Genomic DNA, 22561 nt, shown 5'->3' on the forward strand with positions numbered 1-22561 from the left:
GTTATGGGATTAAACACCTTTGCCGCTCCTTAGGCACAAGTGTTTCAAATTAATTACTGCACGTCCTAACCTTCAGTAGAACTAGTCGACCACCACAGACTACCTTCGGTCAGGAACACCCTCCCAGATAAGAGCGCGCTCTAAAGCCACTAGATGCTTGTCTGCCTTGCCAAGTTTTGATACGTTGTTTTACAGCCGTGATCCAGAAAGTTTTTCCTTCTACTTAGGAAGGCTTGAAGCGTAGCTGTAATCCAGAATACTCATAAACAGCTTATGCAGTATTACTGCTAGAGACTTTTAGAAAGTATTCATGCTAAATTCATCAAATGAGCAGGCACGTTAGAATAAAGTGTACTTGACGCAAGCTTTTACGTGGAATGAGACAGAATCACTCTGTCAGTCAGTATCAAGATTTATTAGGACAATTCATGGTCATGCTCCATTCGACTACAAAGCACCAAAATTTAGATAAATGAACATCATCCAAATATAATCCATTTCAGAGAGCCGCATACAGATACATCCGTCATTTAAAGTGATATCATAGCTCATGTCCATCTTCATAAACTCTAGTGGACAAACAAATATGAGGCGCAGTGGCTGAGGCAAACTGATTGGAGAAGATGTGGCAAAACTACTTTACAACGCACATCCCTTGTGGTAGCAGTCTCACAATAAAGTACTATAACCCAAGGGATCTACCACTTGACATGCTCCAGTCAGTAATACCCCGAGACAATTTCCAAATACAGTCTAGCATTTCCAGTCATTCTCTCCCACTCCCTCCGACTTAGTCTTTTCTAAAATAAAACGTAGAGACAGATTGTCTCAGCACAACATTCAACTGAGAAGTAAAGCACTATGGCTGTGACCACACTAGGAACTTTACTGGTTGCTGAAAAGACACCAGCAATGGAAATTATTAGTTGCTGAAAATCTTGTCATAGACCTGAACAATGCTGCTGTTTCACACAGCGTGGCTCAAGACACACATTGTCAGCAACGCTAAACTTCCCAAACACAGGTTTAAAAGCCAGAATCAAGTGTCAGGCAAGTCCTTCACTATATGTGAAGTCGCAACAAGGTTTTCCACTTTTAACCTGAAAAATTTCAGTGAAGGTAGGTGGAGAGGGGAGACTCTAAGACTCTTACAGTTAGGGAAAGCAAGGTTTTTCAAACTAGCTGTTTACAGAAGAGGGTTTTAAAAGCGTAAAATCAGCTTTACTCCAAAACGTCTTATAAAACAGAGAAGCTGACCAAGTCTCAATCACTGTAAGTCACTAATTATAATACATACATTCCGCATAGCCACTAAAAGCTGTTCAGTTAGATGCCTTGTCCTTAAAAGGATACTGTGGTAGGCAAATGTTCTACTAGATTTTTACGTTGCTACTTCCTCAATAGATTAAAATATTCAGTAGATGAATGGTTAGTGGATTCAACTGAAAAAAAAAAAAAAAACAAAATTCCTTTTTATGCATTGAGCCACGAAGTTTCCCTTGTAGTGGGAGTTCAGCATAGCATATTGTAGACAGATTTATTTCATCTATTGTCCCACTCCTACGGTCTTCCTGAGGCTCTTCAGTGCAAAAGGCAAGCCCAATGGCAAGAAAGAACACGTACAGCAGTGCCAGCTACAGAAGACAAATATGTTTAAAGCTGCACGAGGGCAGAGTAGCTCTTTTGTAGCTTAGTATAGTAACATCTCACCAGAAAAGCAAACTGAACTTTTTCATACCATTTTGTCCAGTATATGCACCTAAAAAATAAGCATACTTTACAAAGAATTGAAGCAATAATTTAAACATGCTATCAAGCTATAAACCATATATACATAGAAACATGTACCTATACAAGCATAGAACAAGACTTTATTACAAGATAGTTCTATTGACATTTTTGAGGGAATTTGGGGGAAATCTGGGGGAAAACAGATAAAGCAAATGAGATCAAAGGAGTTATAATGTTGCTTCTAAAAGTAACCCGGTCAGAAATTTCATGCAACACCACTGTCCTTCTTTAGCAGGCATTTATTATGGTTTCATCTATTTAGGTCTTCCCAGGATTTCTGGGCTCCCTTCCTGTACAGAGGTAGATTTCTGTAGGTTTTCTGATATTGCACCATTTAAGTAGAATGCTTTTATTAAAAAAAGAAACTTAACTTACAAAGGCTAATTTATGGATATAATCTCATTGTCTTCATTCAGGTAGTCATAGTAGTCAAACTCACGTGCACTTGAACGAGAACATCCCTCAAAGGGAAACGTTTTATCACGTAGCTGAAAGAGGTTTACTTCAAAGCTGCAACTCTTAACAGCTTCACGTTAAACTGACTATTTCTTGGCATCAGGGTAACGTAGTCAAATCTCTCCCTCTCCTCTTGGGCCTCGGTTGTTTGAGCCAATGCCAGAACTTGCAGTGCTTTCACTGATGCCTTAATCCCATTCACTGTGTGCAAGTGAGATGCCGATTTCAAATATACAGAGGTTCTGGTAGTATTAGGTCTTGCACATACAAGCAGTTATAGCATTAAGAAATTTATATGAAGATGCATTCAAGCACTTCTTGAAGTCATTAAGAAAAGTCCCATCTGCACTTGTGAGACTGGAAAAGGAAAGCTGAAACCTTCCTAGTTTCAAAACAACTGTTAATCAAGAACTAATCTGATGTTACGAGGAAGTTAGCAGTAGTTTGATTTTTGTCCATCACATTCTTGAACACCTCTCTGACAACATATGAAGCTGCAGAAAAGCTTGCATGCAAATTCCACTTTAAGAGGTTTGTTAAATTAAACCTCTTCAACATACCGCAAAAATAAGTAGTGCACCAAAATTCACGATGCCAACGTGTAGCAATTTTGATGAACTCGCAAGCATTACCTAATACTTTTTTAGAGGCACTCCATGACATTATTTTTCCATAAGTCTGTTAACAAAAAGATAAATTTAAGTTCTGAATACAATCTGGTATTCTGCGAACCCAAAGCATGAAAGAACGGGAAGTGCTGTAATTCTGGCTGAGGTTGAATCTACCAAAGCTGTAGTATGCCCAGGCTTACCTGACCGTGAATGTTTCATTCTCGTAAAGAAGCCAGACAAAGTAGACAGCCTCATTCTTCCTAGGTGCAAGTTTATTTAAAAAAAAAAAAAAAAAATGAAGAGGGGGGAAAAAAAAAATCTCCTTTTGTACCAACGTATTTGCCACTATTTTTAATCAAGGATTGCATTAGAACCACTTCATACTCTTTTCCAAAGTTCAGTTTATATGAAGCAACCTGTTTCCTTACAAAACGTTGCATCAGTAGGGAATGGTGCCGCTAGTTTGGAACTGAGCAATTTTTACTAAAATAAGGATACAGAAGGCATAAATTAATTCATTACATTTCCCCATATACACACTAGTCACTGTAAAGTTTTTTTTTCTCCTTGGTTAACAAGGCAAGTACATCCCCTAGTTACTATATAACAACTGCATCTACGTTAGAATTCACGATGACTGTTTTCCCACGACGAAAGGCATAGCGTACCCGGGAATAAGATCGTCTCGCCTTCTTGGGGGAGCCCGTTTGGAAGGGAAGGGAATCCTCAATCTGGAGTAGCTTCACCAGGAATTGCACTCCCTGCACCTGGCAAAAAGTGCTTAGGTACCTTGCAAGATGGTGACTTAGAACAGAGAAATCCATTGTACACAGGAGATTACACACAGTAAGAGTTAACAAACGATAGCAGGAATCGGCTTTCAGAGATTTTTTCATTTTGTTTTTTAAAAAGCAATGGTTCTTCACAAGTGATAACTAGGGAAAGCATCTCATTCATTCAGCTAGTGCATAGCATCTGCAATTGCATAGAATGTTTCCAGTGATGAATGTGTAACTAACCTAAGCAAGTCTTCTGCGAGTTTGATTTGTTACCATTTGATATCCAGATTGCTTGCTGTTTCGTTTACCACACTGTACTTGGTGTGCAAAGTATCCTGAACCTTCTTGGAGTCCATGCCTTCCAACCAGTCCTGGTACATCTTTTGTACATGCACGTTGGTTTCTGGAAGCCTAACAGGTATTGCAGCGTACACTTCTTCCATCTGGTTAAGCAGCGCTTTATCTGGCTTTCCATCTTCAGTTTGTGCCTGGCCTTTTCCATTTAAGCACCCTAAAGAAAAAGGAAAAAACCCACAAGGGTGAAGGATATTTGCTATGAGCAGAAAAACTATATTACCTTGGAAAGTGTTTTCTTAGTGCTTTAGAGAGGAAAGAAAGAAAAAGTGCAAAAAACACTCTTTGTCTTTTTACAAAAACTAACATCCCTCCCCATGCTGTTGGGATTTGTATTTACTTAAAGCCACTTCAGCATCAACAACAGCATCTTAATGTAAATGAGCTTTCCACAGAAACAATCTTTCTTTGGCTGTGCCACAGTTTTATGATCTTAAATACATTCCATGTCTTTTTTTGCCTTTGACTTCTACCATTTCAGAGTCTTTCCTCTGAGGTTTGACAAAAAGACCACGCTGTGACTTATTTGTAGGTCAGCAGAGGGCAACTACTACCGTGTTTAATTTTAGAAAACCCAGTCAATGTTTGAGCCAATCCTATACAGGTAATTGGTGTTCCAGAGCATTCACCAAGTAGTAAGCATCTTAGATTATTAAAGTAAGAAGGAATCAAATTAAGTGCCTGCCTGTAAGACAATCCTCCTTTTAGATTCAAGGTGTGCGTGCAGGAGGGCTATGGACCCACTGTCATTCTCACCTCCTGGGCAGGCGAGGACCTCTACAAAATGGTATGAAAACTTTCCCTTTTTCAACTTCAGAACCATGTTCTGGATATTTCTAAAGCCGTAAGCTGCTGCAAAACGCAGCAGTGTCTCACCATCCTTTTCAAGCGTAACTTCTTGAAAGTCCTTGTTCCTGCAAAGATACACAGAGAAGACAAGACTTTAAACCCTTTTATTACCAAAATATTGGTATTGTATTCAGATGCTTGTAAGAGAACAGAAAACTAGGGTAACAGGGGGACTAATGTGAAGACTCCTAGTTTCTAAATTATAAGTAAAACAACAGTTGGGTAGAATTTTCAGGACAAAAGTATACTTCACCAGATACATTATCAACAAAATGCAGATACATTATCAACAAAATGAAAGCCAGCAACAGCTACTTCAGAGCAATGAATTTACAGGTTTATAATACATAAAGGGCCTATCACTGGCTGAATCAGGTTAGTAGTTTGAAGTTCACTGCACTGAAGTTCACTGTAGCTCCAACTAGCCCATCCCACATAAGAGAGTACAGAATTCCAACTTACTTTAATGCTTTGTAGGTGATTTCTTTGACATCCATGCCAAAAAGCTCCTTTGCAGCATGCTTAAAAATGTGCTCCAGGTAACCATCAGACCTCTTCCCATCATGCCTTACTACATCTCCCTCCTTTATTTCACCAAACCTTAGAAAATGGCAGAAAGAAATAAGATCAACTCAAAAACTTCATTCCTTCAAAGAAAGTAGAATTTATTCTTCCCCTTCTCTCCTTCCCAAAAGCAGCACGTTATATATAGCAGCGACTGGAGAAATAACAACATTTTTATTTGTTAGACTCTAAAAGATAAAACTCTTTAGGGCAGCAGCACCATGGTAGGAAAACTCAAACAAAAAAAACCCCAAAAATAAATAAAAAACAGATGCAGAACTTTACATGTTCAGAAACCTCAAGCAACAGTAATTGAAATGAATGCATGCTAAAGACTTGGTTAACAGCCACTCCTTGCTCGGGAGACATTTTGGGAAAAAGTAACTCAATATGAGCATGAAAAGTATTTACAAGATTAACCTTTCAGACTAGTCCTTTTAAAAGGAGACTTTATTCTCCAATATATATTGATCCAATAAAACATGTACGTTCCAAATAGGAGCTTGTTCTTTAATTGGACAGGCTGATTTAGAAGTAAATCAGTAAAGTCACTATGTCTGCAAGAACTTTATATATTGTAATTTTCTATCAGTGTAGCAGTTTCCCGTAGAAGTAATTGTAGCAGCTATACTGTACACACAGTACTGAAACTGTTACCACTGTATCACATCTCCCCAGTCTAGACAAGGTCTCAGTAGGATACTAATTGAAAGCTGGAAGGATTTTTAAGGATTTTCTTCCATTTTGTGCAAGAAAGCAGGTTTATTGCTCCACTACTAACTACCACTCTCCGAAGAGACCAAGTAACATCCGTCACACTTGAACCAAGATCAGTGAGCTGGAAGACCTGCCTTTGTAACTAAGATAACATGCACGCTGCTTTCTGAAGTAGTCGTGCAGTGAGTAAACAAAATCTCATTAATGCTTTGCGTGATTTTCCATCTACGACACTTCACCCTGAAGCATGCTTTCATTTTATCTAATCTCGAAGAACTGAGCTGCTCCGTTTCGGGTAAAACTGACTTAGCATTTTCTGAAAGGGTACTATTTATGTTAATTCTACATGGATGTATTAGGGAAAAAATGGAAGTTTTCTGTCAAGATGCTGTTCTGAATGAGAGGGAAGCACAGAACAGATGGTCAACCCCAGGATGACATCCCAGCATATCCTTGTGTGAGGCCAGACAGCGGGAGGGGGGCAGATGTGATTGTTCAACGTTGTAAATGCTCAAGCCTAGGAAAGCTTTAGAAGGATGGAGTCAAACACTCTTAGACAGTCACACTTACTAGCAAGTCATGAACTTGGTATCATCAAATCTAATATTTGAATCTAATATCTCTGCAATAAAAATATAAATAAAAAGCCACACATCTTCAAAAATCATAAATCTTAAAAGTAAATCATTTTGAAAGGGGCTGTTGTTTCAAATTACCTGTTTTAGATTAATGGATATAGTAAATAGTTTTCTATGAACTGCTTCACATTACCTGTATTTCTAGCAATATGCATCTAAAAGAATACTTTCGGGTTTTTTAGCTAATCCATAAAGGGAAGGACTTCAGTATACTCAGGCTTTGATGCAGGCTTTTTCTTTTCTTCAAAAGGAAAAAAATCCCTTTGAGAAGTTTTACATTGTTTGTCACTTGTCATCAAAATAACAAAGCAATCCACAGCAAAACTACTTACAAACTATCTACAGCTACTTCAGTCACATCTTTCATAGACACATTTTTCTGTTCCATTATTTGGACAATTTCACCTGTAGAAAAACGTACGACATTTTACTTTCAACACAAAGCCAAACGCACATGCTGTGTCTCCCTTTAAGAGATCCACACCCAACACCTACGCATGCTTACAATCACATTCTCCCGTTCTTATTGGTGTCAGTTCCCTCCAGTAACCGAGAAGCCTGGCACTTTCAGCCCTGAAGAAAAGGGCCTTCCGCTTCCTCTACACTGTAAATAATGATATCCTTAGCCTTTCAGTGGCATAAAATTGGGAAGAAGTTTCTGTACCGCAAGGAAGAAAGGAGGATACATTGTTTGGACATTAGACCTAGAGACAAGAGCCACACCACAAAGCCACTGGTGCCATGCATTTAGAAAGTTAACAATAATTCCAGTAGAGATTAATCGGTGAGCACAAATGACCAAGACAAAGATTGTAATATGGATTTGTATAGCTCTTGCCTTCTCAAGGGGTTGACAAGAACAAATACCTCAGTCTTGTTTTTGGATGAACTCAAAATGTGTTTCTTGCTTGCACTTACCCTACCCAATACCTCTACTTCCAGCAGCACAAGAAAGGATACTTCTTTTTAAAGCGCCGGGGGCAGGGGGGGGGGGGAGAAGCCAACCTTACCCTTCCACTAAAACAGGCTTGAAAAAAACAGAGTCCAGGATAAAGGCTATTCTAACAATGGAGATTCACGTATAGCTTTATAAATAATAAGTTGAAAGAAGTTTTAACCTGATGTTAGAACACAATCGACTTCTTGAGAATTATACAAGGCAGTGTAGAAATCTTCCCGCAAGGCTTCCAATTTTTTGTCATAACAAGGCGCCACAATTACATGGAAAATTTTATCAGGAGGCAAGTTCTGTGAGACATAAAAAAAAGAACATGTGAACTCCATGAAGGGCAAAGGCAGCTTGAAGGATGACAAGGATGAAAAATACCACCATAAGCATTATAAAGGTAATACTAATAATTAACCCCTGGTGATAAATTGGAAGACTAAGCACACAGATAAAGTCATTTGCCAGTAGTCATAAAGCATCAGCAACAATCATCCAAAGTCAAGAGTCTTCTGACTGAAGACTGCGTTTATGCCTTCAGACCACATTTTGCACAGCTTTTGTTGCATTCCTTTTTCAAGGCAGTCAGAAGGAAATCCATGTGGAAAAAACTATGCTTTCCTATGTTATCTGGATGCAGTAAAATCTGGGCGGAATATGTGAAAAGAATGGCAACTTTTTCAATATGCACGATTGAGAAGAGAGAACGTTCAGTTTCTAGGATGCAATGTTCTTTCCAGATACAGGAAAACAGGGTCATTTCTACATTATTTTCCTCTGCTCCCTGTTTTGGCTGTGGTATAGAAATCCACAGGCAGCATTTAACATGAAATCTCTTTAGCCATCATGGAGTTAATATTACGCATAAATATCTAAGCTCCTATTGCACTGGGAGCACAAGGATTGCTGCCAGCACACTGCATGAAATGAGGTTCTTTGTACGTTTTCTGTATCATGGATACTTGCATAGGAACAGAGCACAATTCATTCCTCGAGCGAAGGACAAACAGTTCAGAAAGATGCTTTATCTTTTTACAGAACAGTAAGATCTATGTTTCAGTATTAAAGCCTAGTAAGCCATCTTTTTAGAAAAGTCTCACTGAAATTAGTTACCTGCTGCCTGGCAAAGTAGCCCTTCACCAGGGAGCCCATGATCTGCTGTGGAGACTTGGCAGTGCAAATGTGAGAGGTCACAAGATTGGTAAGTACCCTTTCAGCATACCGGATCCAACCTCAAATGACAGCAAATCAAAGTTAGTGAAGTGGAATGCAAGCGTGGCAAGCTGACAGCAGTTATAGTAAAGCTCTTCTTAAAAACAAAGACAACTTCACAGTAGGTAGGATGTTTCTGTAAGCCATTATTCAGTTAGGCAAGTAGAAGCAACATATTTCTGCTTTGAAAACGCAGTCTGCGCAGACTGGAAGCCCCACCTTGAGAACTGCAGGAAACCTCAAGACTCCATTAACGATAGTTTACAACTGGTTACGGATAATCCACTGTGTTGTTAATTCCAGACCTAGAGAACACTGAATGAACAGCCTATTACACCCTTTCTAAGGCATAGATTTAACAAAGAAGAGGATGCCAGCTAACAAAAAATAAGCTGATGTTCTAGACCTCACCCCTGGGATCAGCAGATACTACAGCAAGTGTACTCTGTGCAGCTGCTGTAACTTTCCGTTTCCTGAGATTTGATAGCCACGTACCAAGTATCCATGTATCCTTGCCCTCTCTAGAGAGGAATGAAATGAAGTATTATCTAAAATGGACATGGATTATGCCTGGAGGGAAAATAAAAAAAAAAAAAAAAAAAGAAGGCTTCTTTTGCTATTGTCAGGGTAGCCAAACCTCATTTAGAAACACCTCGCACACAAAGTCATCAACTCAAATCTCTCTATACTCAATATTCAGTCTTAGATACGTAAGATTCTCCCTCCTTTTTTACCAGACTCGTTTGGCATTTTGGCTATTAATTTATCCTCACGCTACCCCCAATATCTAGAGCAGCTCTATTATTCCCCATTTTCTAGAACAGGAACTAATTAATCAGCAGATTAAGATATTTGGGGTGAGTATCTCTTACTTAGGCATTGTAACTCTTACTGATAACAAGAGTCCGGTGTCTTTCACCGCAAGGACTTAAGTTCAGAACTTTCTGCTTCACCTACATGAATTCAGAACCAGGTAGCTAAATGGTGCAGAAGGGCGAGGCCCAGCCCTCTAGGGAAGTTTGCCGCTTCTGGTGCTAAGAGGGAGTTTAAAAAGGGAAAAAGAAAAAAAAATCTCATTTAATCTTTTATCTTCAATCAGATAGGTGTTTAAATAACAGATAAAAATTGCTGTAAGGTACATGCTAGCCAGGAAAGGTAACACCTGTAGGTTAATTGGTAACGTTTAAATTTAGAGTTTATTAGTTATTTATAAATATATTCAATTCAAAATACAGCCAGTAAGGCCAGTAACAGCTAGAAACTGGAATCCAAGTGGTATTCAGAGGGTTTGTCTCTGTACGGAAGACGAGCGGTTTTCTGGAGTTTAGCATAATAAACCTTTCGTCGTGAAAATGGGAAGGTATAAATTTTAGGGAATCACGAGGATCCTCCACCTGTTTAGTATCCCCAATTCTTGTTTAAGTACATACATTGAGATTAACAGATACTTGTCTACAGGAGAAAGTTCACCTAAGATGCACGTTATCTTGCACAAGCATTCATTTATGTTCTAGAAAAAGCTACAGACTATAGATTTACATGTCAGGACTGTGCTGAACTGCTGATTTCTGAATAGAAGCTTGCTTAATGTTCAGTATCAACCAGCAATATGCGTCTAAGGCATTATCTACAACAAAGAATTTAATTTCCTGGTGCTTGGTATAAAGCCTAGATTAGCATATTCTGCACGATGTGCATACTATCATAACTCCTTAAAGGGCTTTAGTCTCACATGCTGTCAAAATAGAACAAACACTGTTTCAAACAAAAGGAGGGCGTATTTTCTTTATTAAAAGACTTTCTGCCTCTGGTCACTTTGACAGCGTTTTTGGACCTCAGCATTCTTCTTCCTTTAAACTGCAACTATGATTACCATTAATCACCACAGCACTCTAGCTGTGTGGCTCATTTTCAGAGGCTGAATGTTTTGAATATCGTAGTCACAAACTAGAAGGAAATTTCACTAATTTCCAAAAAAACTGCTGCCACATATTGCCTAAAGTAACTTCTTAAATGGTTTCTTTCCTTTGCAATAGATAAAACAAACGTCCTGTAGTTCCAGCTCCACAGTGACCATTAGTCACTGTTAAATTATACAAGCAGCCTTGGTGAGTGAGCAATACAAGGCTTTTATCTGCGCTTCACACACGCACTAGCCGTTTCTGCCTACTCATTAACGGGGCTGAATTCCACCAGCCACAGCTACAGGAAACCTAAGATACTCAGTTCTTACATCAACGTATATCTTTACCCATACAGACTTACAACCTTCATAAGTTCATTCAGATGGCCATTTGTCACTTTGCGTTAGGGCCAAAGAACAAAAAGAAACCCTACAAATCCCTGTATAAGTTCTTACAGGTGTACTTCAGAACACACGTTATTTTTAGTGGTTTACTGCAAACAGGTCACGTACAGACACCTATGCTATAAATATCTATGCATCACTATGAAGTGCAGAAAAAATAAGTAGGAAAGCATCCACTACTCTAAAGCTGCATTCCTGTAAAAGGAGATGAGTCTGGTTGACTGGGACATCAGCGTGGGAATCCCCAATAGCTATGCTCTTCCCCTATCTGTAAGCCTGTCCCATTTATCTGTTTTGGGAATTACCAGAGGTTGGCAATGTTTTAAAAACACCGTCTGGTTCCTAGAGCAAGTGCTCAATGTCAGTTACCAATCTGCTAAATTAAGAAAGAGAATTAATTATTTCTGAGGTATTACACATACAATCGGTAATTGCAATGGTGTTATTTTGAGCGGAAAATAAAAGCAAAAAGTTTCCTCCCCTCTTTAAAAAGGGAGACTAGGAGGAGAAGTAAAAACAATTAAGACAGACAATAAAATGCCCTTTTATCTGGTTCTGGGGCTATGCCTGCTATGCTCTTTCGCGCAGGGTAGATTTTACACCACAGACCACTACTACAGAGGGCAATATTTCAATCCGCAGAAAGCTGCACCCAAAGATAAATGAGAGTAAAGCAGTTATACTTCAGTTCATACTGACCTTCTATCTACAAAGCTATATAAAAAAACAATTTTGTGCTAAACACACACACCCAATAAACAACATTTCTGGGACAAATTTGTGTAACCTAGGGGCAGGGAGGGGGAAGGAGAACAAGGAAGAGAAAACGGACTCAGATGACCAAAGTCAGGAAAAAAAATTACTTTCAAGACAGATCATGAAATTTGTCTATACTTGAAAATGAAGCATCACATACTTTCAGAATGGTTTTGCTGTGGTATTTCAGTTCAGTTTTCCAGAAGCGGAAAACACCTAAGCCTTTCCTCACATCTACGCCACAGCAGATAGCTAGCACCATAACGAGCACTGAAAACAGGAACAGACAAGGCCAAAAGCTCCCCGCTAACTTTTAAAATAATTCTAAGGAAAGGTGCAGATAATCTCAGCTACTTCCACTGGAGCATACACAGAATAAACAAAATACAAATATAATTTAATTATCAGTAATTAAAACTTTACATCAAGGACAATAGCAGATTCTGGAGACTACCAAACACATCCTTTAATTCACTCTTTTGCAACATTTCTTTAAAAGAAGATAATCAACTGCAGTTATTCTAATGTTAGAGAGAAACATTGTTGTGTTTTTACTAGAAAGCCTTTTGAGAAGCACCACAGCAAACTTATTAGGGTGGGGCTGGAGAGGGGAGAATCAGACAAAGGAACGACTTTTGCCCCCTTACTCATGTTTGTGTTTTTAGGAGAGTGACCGATCATACAGGGAAGCTCAAATGATGCTCTGCTAATAAATGCAAGAAGTAAACAACTAGGAAAGAGAAAGACTGGGATGTACCACATGTTTTCAATTATGAACAGAACCTGCATTTATCATAACAGAACACATCTCAGGTGCAAAATTCTCAGAACTGTGTGACATTTCAAATTGGAATTATTTTGTAAGTTTTAGACTTCGCCATCTCACAGTCAATACAAATGTCACTCTCTACTTTCCCTGAGACTCAAGTGACAAATGACAAGTTCAAAACTTTGCATAAAATAAACACAGTTACAGTTTAATTATATCAGTTAGCAAAGGTATTTTTTCCTTCAAGGTTCTTTTCAATAATGGAATGGTATGTTAAACTTTGTGGTCTAGGCACACAAGCAGCAGCTAGTGACTCCTCTATCTTAATTCTAGTTCTGTCAAATTCCTCCTAAGGCCTTACTTACACAAAGCACTGAGAACTTCAGCGCTCCTGTACCTCAGCTGCACTGTCCAGACACTCATATATATTCGTATTTCACATGCTGCTTCTGTAGAAGTGGTGTGAAATACAACCGACTACTGGAATCCAGGCATAAGCAGTGGCACAGGAAATTGCTTGTTCAGGTTCCTCGTGCTAGCAGAAGCTGCGGACTATCAGCAGAGTTCATTTTCAGAAACAGACTTTACTCGCCGTACTTTTCCCTATCTTCATCTTACAGTTGTCTCCTTTTGAGCTCTGAGAACTTACAGGAACCTTTGTATCTGACTGCACAGGAGCTGTACTGAATCAGCACATACCTTATCCAAATTGATCACACCCATTCTTGTCTGCATGGCTCACATTTATGGCTGTGCCAGCTTGCTTGCATATGGGAAACCTGCTGCTGCTGATGCCTGGTAACAAACTCCACCCTCTCAACAGCTCAAAGAAAATGGGACAAACTAACACTGCATTAAAACACCCCAAGGACGACCAGCACTACAGGTAACATATACCATGAGCTGCAAGATTCGGTGTCTTTCAAAAGCCAAGCCAAAAAGCTGCAAGTTCCATAAAGCTCCCAAACAAAACCACCCTGCTCTTAGTTCCTTGGTGGTCCCGGTGAGACTAGGCTGAAATGCAGAAAGGTTTGAGGAATCAGTTCTTACCAGGGCAAGCAGAGGCAAACATTGGTAAGGCATGCTCCTCCTGGTTCCTCTGTTGATAACGCTGCACAAATTCCCTCTGACTCTCCAGGATACTGAAATCAGCAGCTATAGTGGTGTCAAATACATAATGCACCCCTATGAAACAAAGCGGTAAGGAAGAGTGAATTGAATTACTAGAACATTTTCTATCTCACAGGCTTCTTCTCACATCCCAGGTCTATAGAAAAAACGTACAAGATCAGTGGACATACTCTCTACCCTCTACAAGTTTTCGCAAGCAGTACAGTCAAAAATAAAAGTCATATATTGAAAAGACTATCTTCCATTTGCGTCATGAATTTAAAAGAAATACCGACTTGTTAATGCTGACTAGCAACATTTCAAATGGCTGTCTGCTTCCTTATGAAAAGCTCGTCTCGTCATCCAGAACATATTTGCTTTTTGTTTGCTTGTTTAATTGAAGGGTATCTCAAAATAGCAGGGCTATAGGCAGCGACTCTTGAAAGTGAGCGTTCTTTTAAAGATATGCTGAAGTGACATTTTTTGCGTGACAAAAACTTACATATCCCACTAACAGGCATATCTTCCACGGCTGAGGTTGCCTGTGGAGCTACACAAGTTTATTACCAACATAGCAAAGACCTTCTATCTGCTTATGTACTCCCTATACACCTATGTAATACTGAACATGTCCCTGCAGCAAGGGAAGCAAAGATAATTGAAAGCGTTTTTAAGAAAACTGGGGCTCACCAGCGCTTAGCGTTCCTTTCAGATTAAGAAAATATACTGGGCATAGAGATACATAAAAACATATTGTAAGGAGGACAACAGTTTACAGGGTTATTACCCTCCTTCCTCCCTCAAGTGCGTAGAAGAAAAAACACAAACACCTCTCCCCCCCCACAAAACAAAACCCCACTAAACTACAGGCAACAAGCAAACGGTAAACTAAACTATATGCATATATATATAAATATAATATATATATATTTTTTACAATTTTATAGAGCATATGCTATAAAGAACAAAGCAAATACAACTTTAACATAAAATAGGCAGATACAGCACAGTTCTTGCAAGTCATTTCAAATTATAGAGAAAAACAGAATTAGGAATCTTCTAGAGACATAAAATATCAAAGGACTAGTAGCCATTTAGGATGAGAATTCCCCTCCTCCTCAGTTACAAAATAAGGGGATATCTTACTGAAACTCATGACCAAACTTTGATCTCTTGCTAGCGAAGGTTTCACGCGTGAGAAAGGCCAAATTAAAGGATTCACTTGTTTTAGTTATGGGAAAACATATTAAAAAAAAATACAAGTTTCCTCTTTTTTTTTCCAGAAGTTACTCATAAATTAGGCTTCCTTACTTTTCTGTTTGGTCAGAAAGTCACATGTTGCATAGTTGAGTCCTATGAGTATTGCCACATTATTCACCACACATTTTAGTTTCTCCTACATACGTCTTCCTCTCTTTGAATGCTACAGAAATTAACTGACCAAAGACCTGCCACATTTTCTTTCTTTCCATCTACTAATGGGTGCAGAGGAAGACAACTCCAGATCTGGAGAGGCTGCTGATTTGCAGCCATTTCCCACCTCAGCAAAGCGACCGCTTATGGTTGCAGACCTCTCTAAATTCAGTTATCAGGCATCTAACAGAAAAGAAATAAGCTCTCTTCCTTCAGCATATCTATTCTTACCAATCCCTTTACTAATAAGGCTTGCACAGCAAAAAAGCATTAACGGCACCCAAAGGCATTTTTGCATGCCTTTCACAATGTGTAAATGCTTTTAAATTCTGCCTGGTTCATACTAATCACCTTTCAAGGATAAGTCCTAAGAAGTCTGTCTCACTTCTAAAATTCTAATTCTTACATGGAAAAGAAAACCTGGCTATCCGAGACATCTACTTTCTGATGGAAACTAGACTGCTTTAAGCAGCACAGATCATACGCTTCTAATTAAATCAGTAAGGAATGTTACTGCATTTTAGCTTTTCTAGATGCACTCAAAATACAACTGATAACCCAGTCTTTCAGAACAGAATGAAAATGTCTATAAAGAAAAAAAAATGAAAACCTGATCTCAGTGTGAAGCTTCTTGCAGAAGCAAGGTGGGGGGAAGAAGAAGAAAGAAAAGGGCAAAAGAGCAGCCCTGAAAGACAGCTCAGAGTTCCATACCATCCTTCTATTCCGTTGACCCCCATCATCATGGTAATACCTCAAATCCATTTCTGAAACTTGCACCAGTATGTCACTAATATCACAGAGTACATATTTTAAATTGAACTCTAAACCAGATTGTGTAATAGCAATTTTATAACTGCATAACAAACATAATCCTCTCGGGGAAGCAAAAACCTAAAATAACCTCCCTTTTCCGCTCCACTAGCATAATAAACTCAAACTTACCGAGACTTTTGAGGAAACCACAGAGCCTCCTGGCTGCATCATTCACAGAGAGACTGAACTTAGCAGCAAAATAAGGCAATGACTGAGGGCATATAGACACTGCCAACACTTTGTGTTTTGAGGTATCACATTTCTGGTAAACAAAACAAGAACACAGGAAACAAGGTGTGTAATTACCACTAGGTAAGGTTCTCTATTTTCCCTCCCTCTCCCACTCCTGGAGCTATTCCTCGGTATCCTACGTTTCAGTGGGCCATACCATGAAAACCCCTATGAAACAACGACCATGTTTCCTGAGGACAGAACAGGATGTTCTTCTGAGCCTGACAACGTTGAGCTGTAATCACCTCTAGACATTGCTTTTGTACGATCCACAGAAACCCATCCCTTCTAGGACAATCCTGCGTTTGGCCTGTTAAGGGCATAAGGAAAAATTCAGAGACCTCCAGCACCTACAAAGTTTTGATTCCTAGCAGGGTCTAGTATCCCCAAATAGGGAAAAAGCAGTACGTTCAGTACTAAAAAGCATTTAAAACTAACGTATCCAAGAGCGCGAGCACCTGAAGTTACAAATCCAACCCCGCAAACTACGGATCTGATTCTTTGTTAAGGTTCCTCTGTAGCTTTCTCACTGGAGAAGTTGAGGAAAATCGGCAAGACAGAACCCTAAATAAACCAATTCATAGTACAATGTTTTGTTAGCACCAAAGAACCATTTGGAAACAGCTAAAGTAATGAGCAATTGTAAAGCTCTGGTGACTGTGGCATTTATTTGAATATGAATCTTGTGTTGTAGTTGGTTCTCGTAGCCATTAAGAGTTTCTTACTTACATGGTGGACCCTTGCAAGTCAAACTGGCCATACGCCACAGACAAGCCTCGCTCTAGAAACGTTAGAGACCACAGTTTGGACCACCTAGACACCCTAAACACTATACAAGAGCTCTGAAGTAGAGCTCCTCACCGACTGGCAAAGTACCTTCCTTGCTCACTGTTCTATTTAGGACCCCCCCAAACTTCTGTCCAAGACACCTGGCTGCCTCCAAATTACGGACTTGAGACTCGCCGGACAGGATCTCACGTGACCCGGTATTTTTTTCTTGTTTGCCTCTAATCTCTATTCCTGTGTGTCACGTACCTCATCATGCTGCATGGAGAGTTAAAACTAGTTTTACGAAAAATTAATTGCTATGTGAGGAATCCTTTTTATCATGATACTTAGGTATATATCAAGAAAAAGACAGCATCAATTCTGAAGTAGCTTATCCCTACCAAGTAAAAACACAAAGTCTGGAACGGAACCAAACTAACTACATCAGTATCAACATCTAAGGATTTGAGCACTGTGTGTATCAACTACCTTCCAGGGACTCTAGGTCTCAGCAGACAGCGTGAGACAGAACACGTTTATCTGTTTTGCATGAGAGTCTTGGCCAACAACTTACATATCCAATACAGACAGCTCAAATACATACTAAAAACAATTCTACTTTCAAAAACTAGCTTTTGGTAACTTCAAATTACGTGGGCAAACCTCCAGAACAATCCCAGTAACTGAGATATGCATATTTATAAACACTGAACCACGGGCAAATTCATTATTACAGTAACGAGGTAGTTGCGTTTTGTAAAAAACTACTTCTGTAGGGTCTACCATTTAGGTTCAGTGCTGTGATCTTGCCTCTCCACTGCAGAATTATTTTAAATACTTCACTGTGCATCTTGCCTTTAGTCTTCACTTCCTCTTTAGATGAAGTATTTCCTGACAAATCTTCACATTATCTGCCTCGGGAAACCAGCTGCTTAGTCATTCTGTAATTTCCTCCTCCTCACAGAAAACGGTGTACTATTTCTGTCAGTTTACCTTATTAAGGTTGAGTATGCGAAAGAGCTCCTTTTGATTCTGCTGGAAAACCCTGACTCCTTCTTCTGATGTCATACAATTGTCACAAGCTAGGCAGTCGCTAAGGAATATTTTAGCATTAGCCAAAGCATGAAACTCATTTTCCTGAAGGGGAGGAAAAAAAAGTGTATAAGTGTATTTGTACATAAATAAACAAACATTTAACAACAATCAACCCATTTTCAGGATTTCTTTAGATAAAGAGCAAGCATGCTCTGTTTTGTTTATAACAAGACAATTCATGATGTAGGAATAACACGTAAGATTACCTAGAAATAATCTCATCTGTTCCATCCTTCTCCATGGCTCTGCTCCTATTACTACTGTGAAACTGCAAAATGCAAACGCACAGACCTAAATTTACCTTTCAAGTCCACATTCTAGTTACGTGATTTGCGCTGGATGTCAGGACTGGCAGTCCCCATCAACTTACCAAGCGACTGAGAAAACTTTCCTTTGAACTATTAAGCCACTTGAGTAACACCACAAGAACTGGAGCAACTAGCTTGGGTTTTTCCCCAAGCACGTACTAGCAATGTTTGCAATCAAAGGAAAAAAACGTTACATGTTTTTGAACTTTGTTTGCCTCACACAAGCAAGATGTCTTTGGCAAGAGCAGCTGCAACAGGCAGAAGCAAAATACAGCTTGAGAATTGATCATTTACTGCAATAGAAAGTTCTGTAGTTCTTGCTAGAACATTGTTGGCAGCTCATCTGTGGAGAGAGGGGATATTTGGACAGAAGTGCAAGATAGCCAGACTACTTAATGAAGAACCCGTGCCCAGGGAAACAGTGACAGATCACATACTGTTCTTTGCCAGATAAGTTTGTCTTAAAAACACATTTTGTGCATTTTAACTGTCAAGCATCCCTCTTTGCTCCTTAAAAGCCCTGTTGTTTTGATTATTTGAAGCAGAAGTTGCATTCTTTTTGACACGCAAACAACTTCACACAAACAAACCTTAAACTTCTGTTTAGTGCTTGCGTACTAAGGATTTTTTATTCCATCTTTTTAAAAGATTCTTGATTCTCATATTTTGAGGTATGTAGAAGCGCTCATAATTTTCTACCACTGCTTGTTGACTGGCGTGCTTTACGCTCAATATACTTGAAAAGTCTCTGTAGTGCCATCCCATGGGGCATGCCACAAAGGACAACAAAAATAAGAGCACGTATGTGAATTGTTACAAGGAATATTATTACCTCTTCAAATTCGGCATTTGAAGTCAATGCATTAACAGATGTGTTTTGCGTGTCATCATTTTTCTGTTTTTTACTGCATTCCTGAAACAGAAAATAAAATACATAAGGCAAAACAGGTTAGTAGTTCAATAAAATGATTCTTTGCAGAACTGTTCATATCATTAGAGAGTTACGTAGCTTTTTGTAATGGTTTTTGACAGCCCTAATTCTACATCGTTATGCACAATGCTGTGTTTGCAAAGCACGTTTGTCATAGTTGAAAACAATTCCTCAGAAATTCCCTTGCTTCAAAGTTCGAGTGTTTCTATATCCCACGGGGAAGATTCAATAAAAACAGGACAAGTCCCACACGCATCGCAACCACGGTACTACACGATCGTTCGGGGCAATGCGAAACACCCGTGACACGACAACGTTTAATACTTTTCTGGGGAGGGATCGCGGCGTTTGGGTGCTACCGAAACGCGTCTAGGGAAGCAGAATGCAGCCGGGAGGCAGCTGAGCAGGGCGGGCGCCAGGCCGCCTGGGGTCACGGGCTGGCGGTGCGCGGCCGTGACCTTGGAGCCCACGCCAAACTCCTGCCTCGGGGCGCCGCGGCGAGCCACGCGGGCCCGCAGCCGCCTCGGGGGGGGGGGGGGAACCAACGGCTCCCCCCCCTTCCCCCGCGCACGGCCCCCAACGGCTCGCTCCCCCCCACCCTCCGCCGCGCGCGGCCCCCAACGGCTCCCCGCCCTCCCCCGCCGCGCGCGGCCCCCAACGGCTCCCCCCCCTCCCCCGCCGCGCGCGGCCCCCAACGGCTCGCTCCCCCCCCCTCCCCCGCCACGCGCGGCCCCCAACGGCTCGCTCCCCCCCACCCTCCGCCGCCGCGCGCGGCCCCCAACGGCTCGCTCCCCCCCCTCCCCCGCCGCGCGCGGCCCCCAACGGCTCTCGCTCCCCCCCCTCCCCCGCCGCGCACTCCCCCAACGGCTCTCGCTCCCCCCCCTCCCCCGCCGCGCGCTCCCCCCCCCTCCCCCGCCGCGCGCGGCCCCCAACGGCTCGCTCCCCCCCCCTCCCCCGCCACGCGCGGCCCCCAACGGCTCGCTCCCCCCCCTCCCCCGCCGCGCGCGCGGCCCCCAACGGCTCGCTCCCCCCCCTCCCCCGCCGCGCGCGGCCCCCAACGGCTCGCTCCCCCCCCTCCCCCGCCGCGCGCGGCCCCCAACGGCTCTCGCTCCCCCCCCCTCCCCTGCCGCGCGTGGCCCCCAACGGTCCCCTGAGGCGAGGTGGCCGGGGCGCGGCAGGGCCCCGCCGCCGCACTCACCTTTTTGGTGCAGTTCTCGCACTTCATTTGCGAGCCCGCCGGCCCCCGCCGGCCCGCCCGCGGCTGCCGAGCGCTCCTCCCCGCGGCTGCAGCGCTGGAGCAGAGCGAGGGGAAGGCAGGTAAGCCGAGGCCGCCCGCCCTTTGTTGCCGTGCCCGCCTCCTGCCCCCTCGTCGCCCTCGGAGCCACGCCGCCCCGTAACCAACGCGGCCCCCGCGGCGGGGGCGGCCCCGCCGCGCCCCTCACGTGCTCCGCCATTTACTACGGCTTAATTAACCAACAAACGCCCGCCGGTCCCTGCACCGCCGGCGTGCGGCTCGGACGCCGCTGCCCAGGCCCGCCGCTCTCGCCTGTTCCTCGCCGTCCCTACGCTCGGGGCCGCGGCCCTCCCTCTGGGGGACAGGGGGCTTTGCGGGCGCATACATTTGGCAAAAGGGGCTTCAAGCTTTTTTTTTTTTTCCTCCCCCTTCCACTTCGTGCAACAGTCGTGAAAGAGACACAGGGTAAAACCACTCGGCCGTTAAAAAAAATACAAAAAAGGGAGCTGAGATGCGCGGGAGGAAGCGGCTCCTCGCACCGAGGCCCACAGAGAAGGGTCTCCTCTGAAAACGCAGAGGAGAGGCCGCTCCACCGCGCGGCCTCGCTTCCCCCGGCGGAGCCCGGCTTGGCGCCCCGCACCGCCAGCGCCCCCCTGCCCCAGCCCGGCGGAGCGCACCGTCCCCGCCGCCGCCCCGGCCCGGCCACAAACGCTTCTGCATCGCGCCGAGCCAGCCGCCTCTCCATCACGGCGAAGCCCGCTCCCCGCGGGCCGCCGCCGAGCCCACCCGCACGGGCGGCCACGAGCCGCAGAGCCTTAGCACCATGCAAAAAAAAGAAGGGTGGGTGGGGGGAGAAGAACCGGGCACCGTACCTCGCTGCTCGCTTTACCGCCGGTAAACTGCGTCCCCGGCAGACACGAAGCGCATCGGCGAGAAAGGCGGCGGCGGCGAGCGGGGCGCCCCTCAGCCGCGGCGGCTGCTCCCCGGCACGCTCCCGGCGCGGCCCGCCGCCTCCCCGCCCCCCGCGCGCCGGGGCCCATTGTGGACCTGAGCGCCGTCACGTAGCCGCCGCCGCCGCCAGCAGCAGCAGCAGCAGCGCCCCCGCGCGCGCCCGCGGCCCCCCACCCCCGGCAGCGCTCCGCGCGGCGGGCGCGCCCCCGGCCCCGCCGCGCTCGGGAGCGGAGCCGCGCGCCACACGTGATGGCGGCGGCACGCGTCCGCCGCCCGCGCCCACCTCCAGCGGCCAGGCAGCCCCGCTGGCCGGGCGGGCCCCCGCGGTCACCCGTGGGACGCGCGTTAACCGGCCTCTCGGTGCGGCGTCTCCCGGGGGCTACCTGCCCCCTTATATATATATTTCAATCCTGCACAGTTGCACCAGACGAATTTGTATTTTTCTGTTCTCTCTGATGTTTGTTCTCTCTCCGTTATTTTTTACGGAATAACGGTTCAGAAGTTACTCAACACATAAATCGGCAGCAGCATCTTATTTAGCCAATATGCTATGATTTCCCATTTCTGTAACGAAACACAAATATCGCTGAGGCTGTCGCCACACAGGCATCAAGGTGTCTCACCTGTAACAAAATTATTGCACGTGCACATGCACATCACCCTTCCAAAACCTCTCAGGCCCCCAGAGTATCAGTTCAGATGTCTATGCATTTATCTGAAAATGCCTGTCTTTCTAAGTAGCAAGTTATGATATTTAAACACAAAGGTTCAGTTCACGTTTTGCTCATTCTTTTAACCCCCCACCCTAAAGAGACACGTATAAGCATACACCGACATCTGCGCAGAGAAGTTTTTCAACTATAAAATGGCTTTTTTAGGAACAAAACTACCAAACTTCTGAAAACATGCTATTTTCAGCTTAAAGTGCAACCTCCCTTTATCACATGCACTAGGTAA

General features: G+C 43.0%; 1 protein-coding gene across 2 annotated transcripts; it reads right to left on the minus strand.

Annotated features, from left to right (window-relative positions):
- Window positions 1–392: 392 nt before the first annotated feature.
- NARF (nuclear prelamin A recognition factor) lies at window positions 393–21667 on the minus strand. 2 transcript variants are annotated; one of them, XM_068914024.1, is made up of 12 exons: window positions 21526–21667; window positions 20618–20711; window positions 19321–19401; window positions 18079–18222; window positions 16216–16348; window positions 13801–13935; window positions 8819–8937; window positions 7878–8007; window positions 7092–7164; window positions 5303–5440; window positions 4748–4905; window positions 393–4148 (listed from the first exon to the last, which is right to left on the minus strand). In XM_068914024.1, the coding sequence occupies exons 2-12, from the start codon at window positions 20642–20644 to the stop codon at window positions 3907–3909; spliced, it is 1380 nt and encodes a 459-aa protein (XP_068770125.1). In that variant the 5' UTR covers window positions 20645–20711; window positions 21526–21667; the 3' UTR covers window positions 393–3906. The 2 variants fall into 2 exon arrangements, with proteins under 2 accessions (XP_068770125.1, XP_068770123.1); XM_068914022.1 differs by lacking the exons at window positions 19321–19401; window positions 20618–20711; window positions 21526–21667 and adding an exon at window positions 18387–18443.
- Between the last annotated feature and the right edge of the window lie 894 nt (window positions 21668–22561).

This window comes from Struthio camelus, chromosome 19 (genome assembly GCF_040807025.1).
Source record: "Struthio camelus isolate bStrCam1 chromosome 19, bStrCam1.hap1, whole genome shotgun sequence".
In the NCBI taxonomy this organism is placed as follows: Eukaryota; Metazoa; Chordata; class Aves; order Struthioniformes; family Struthionidae; genus Struthio; species Struthio camelus.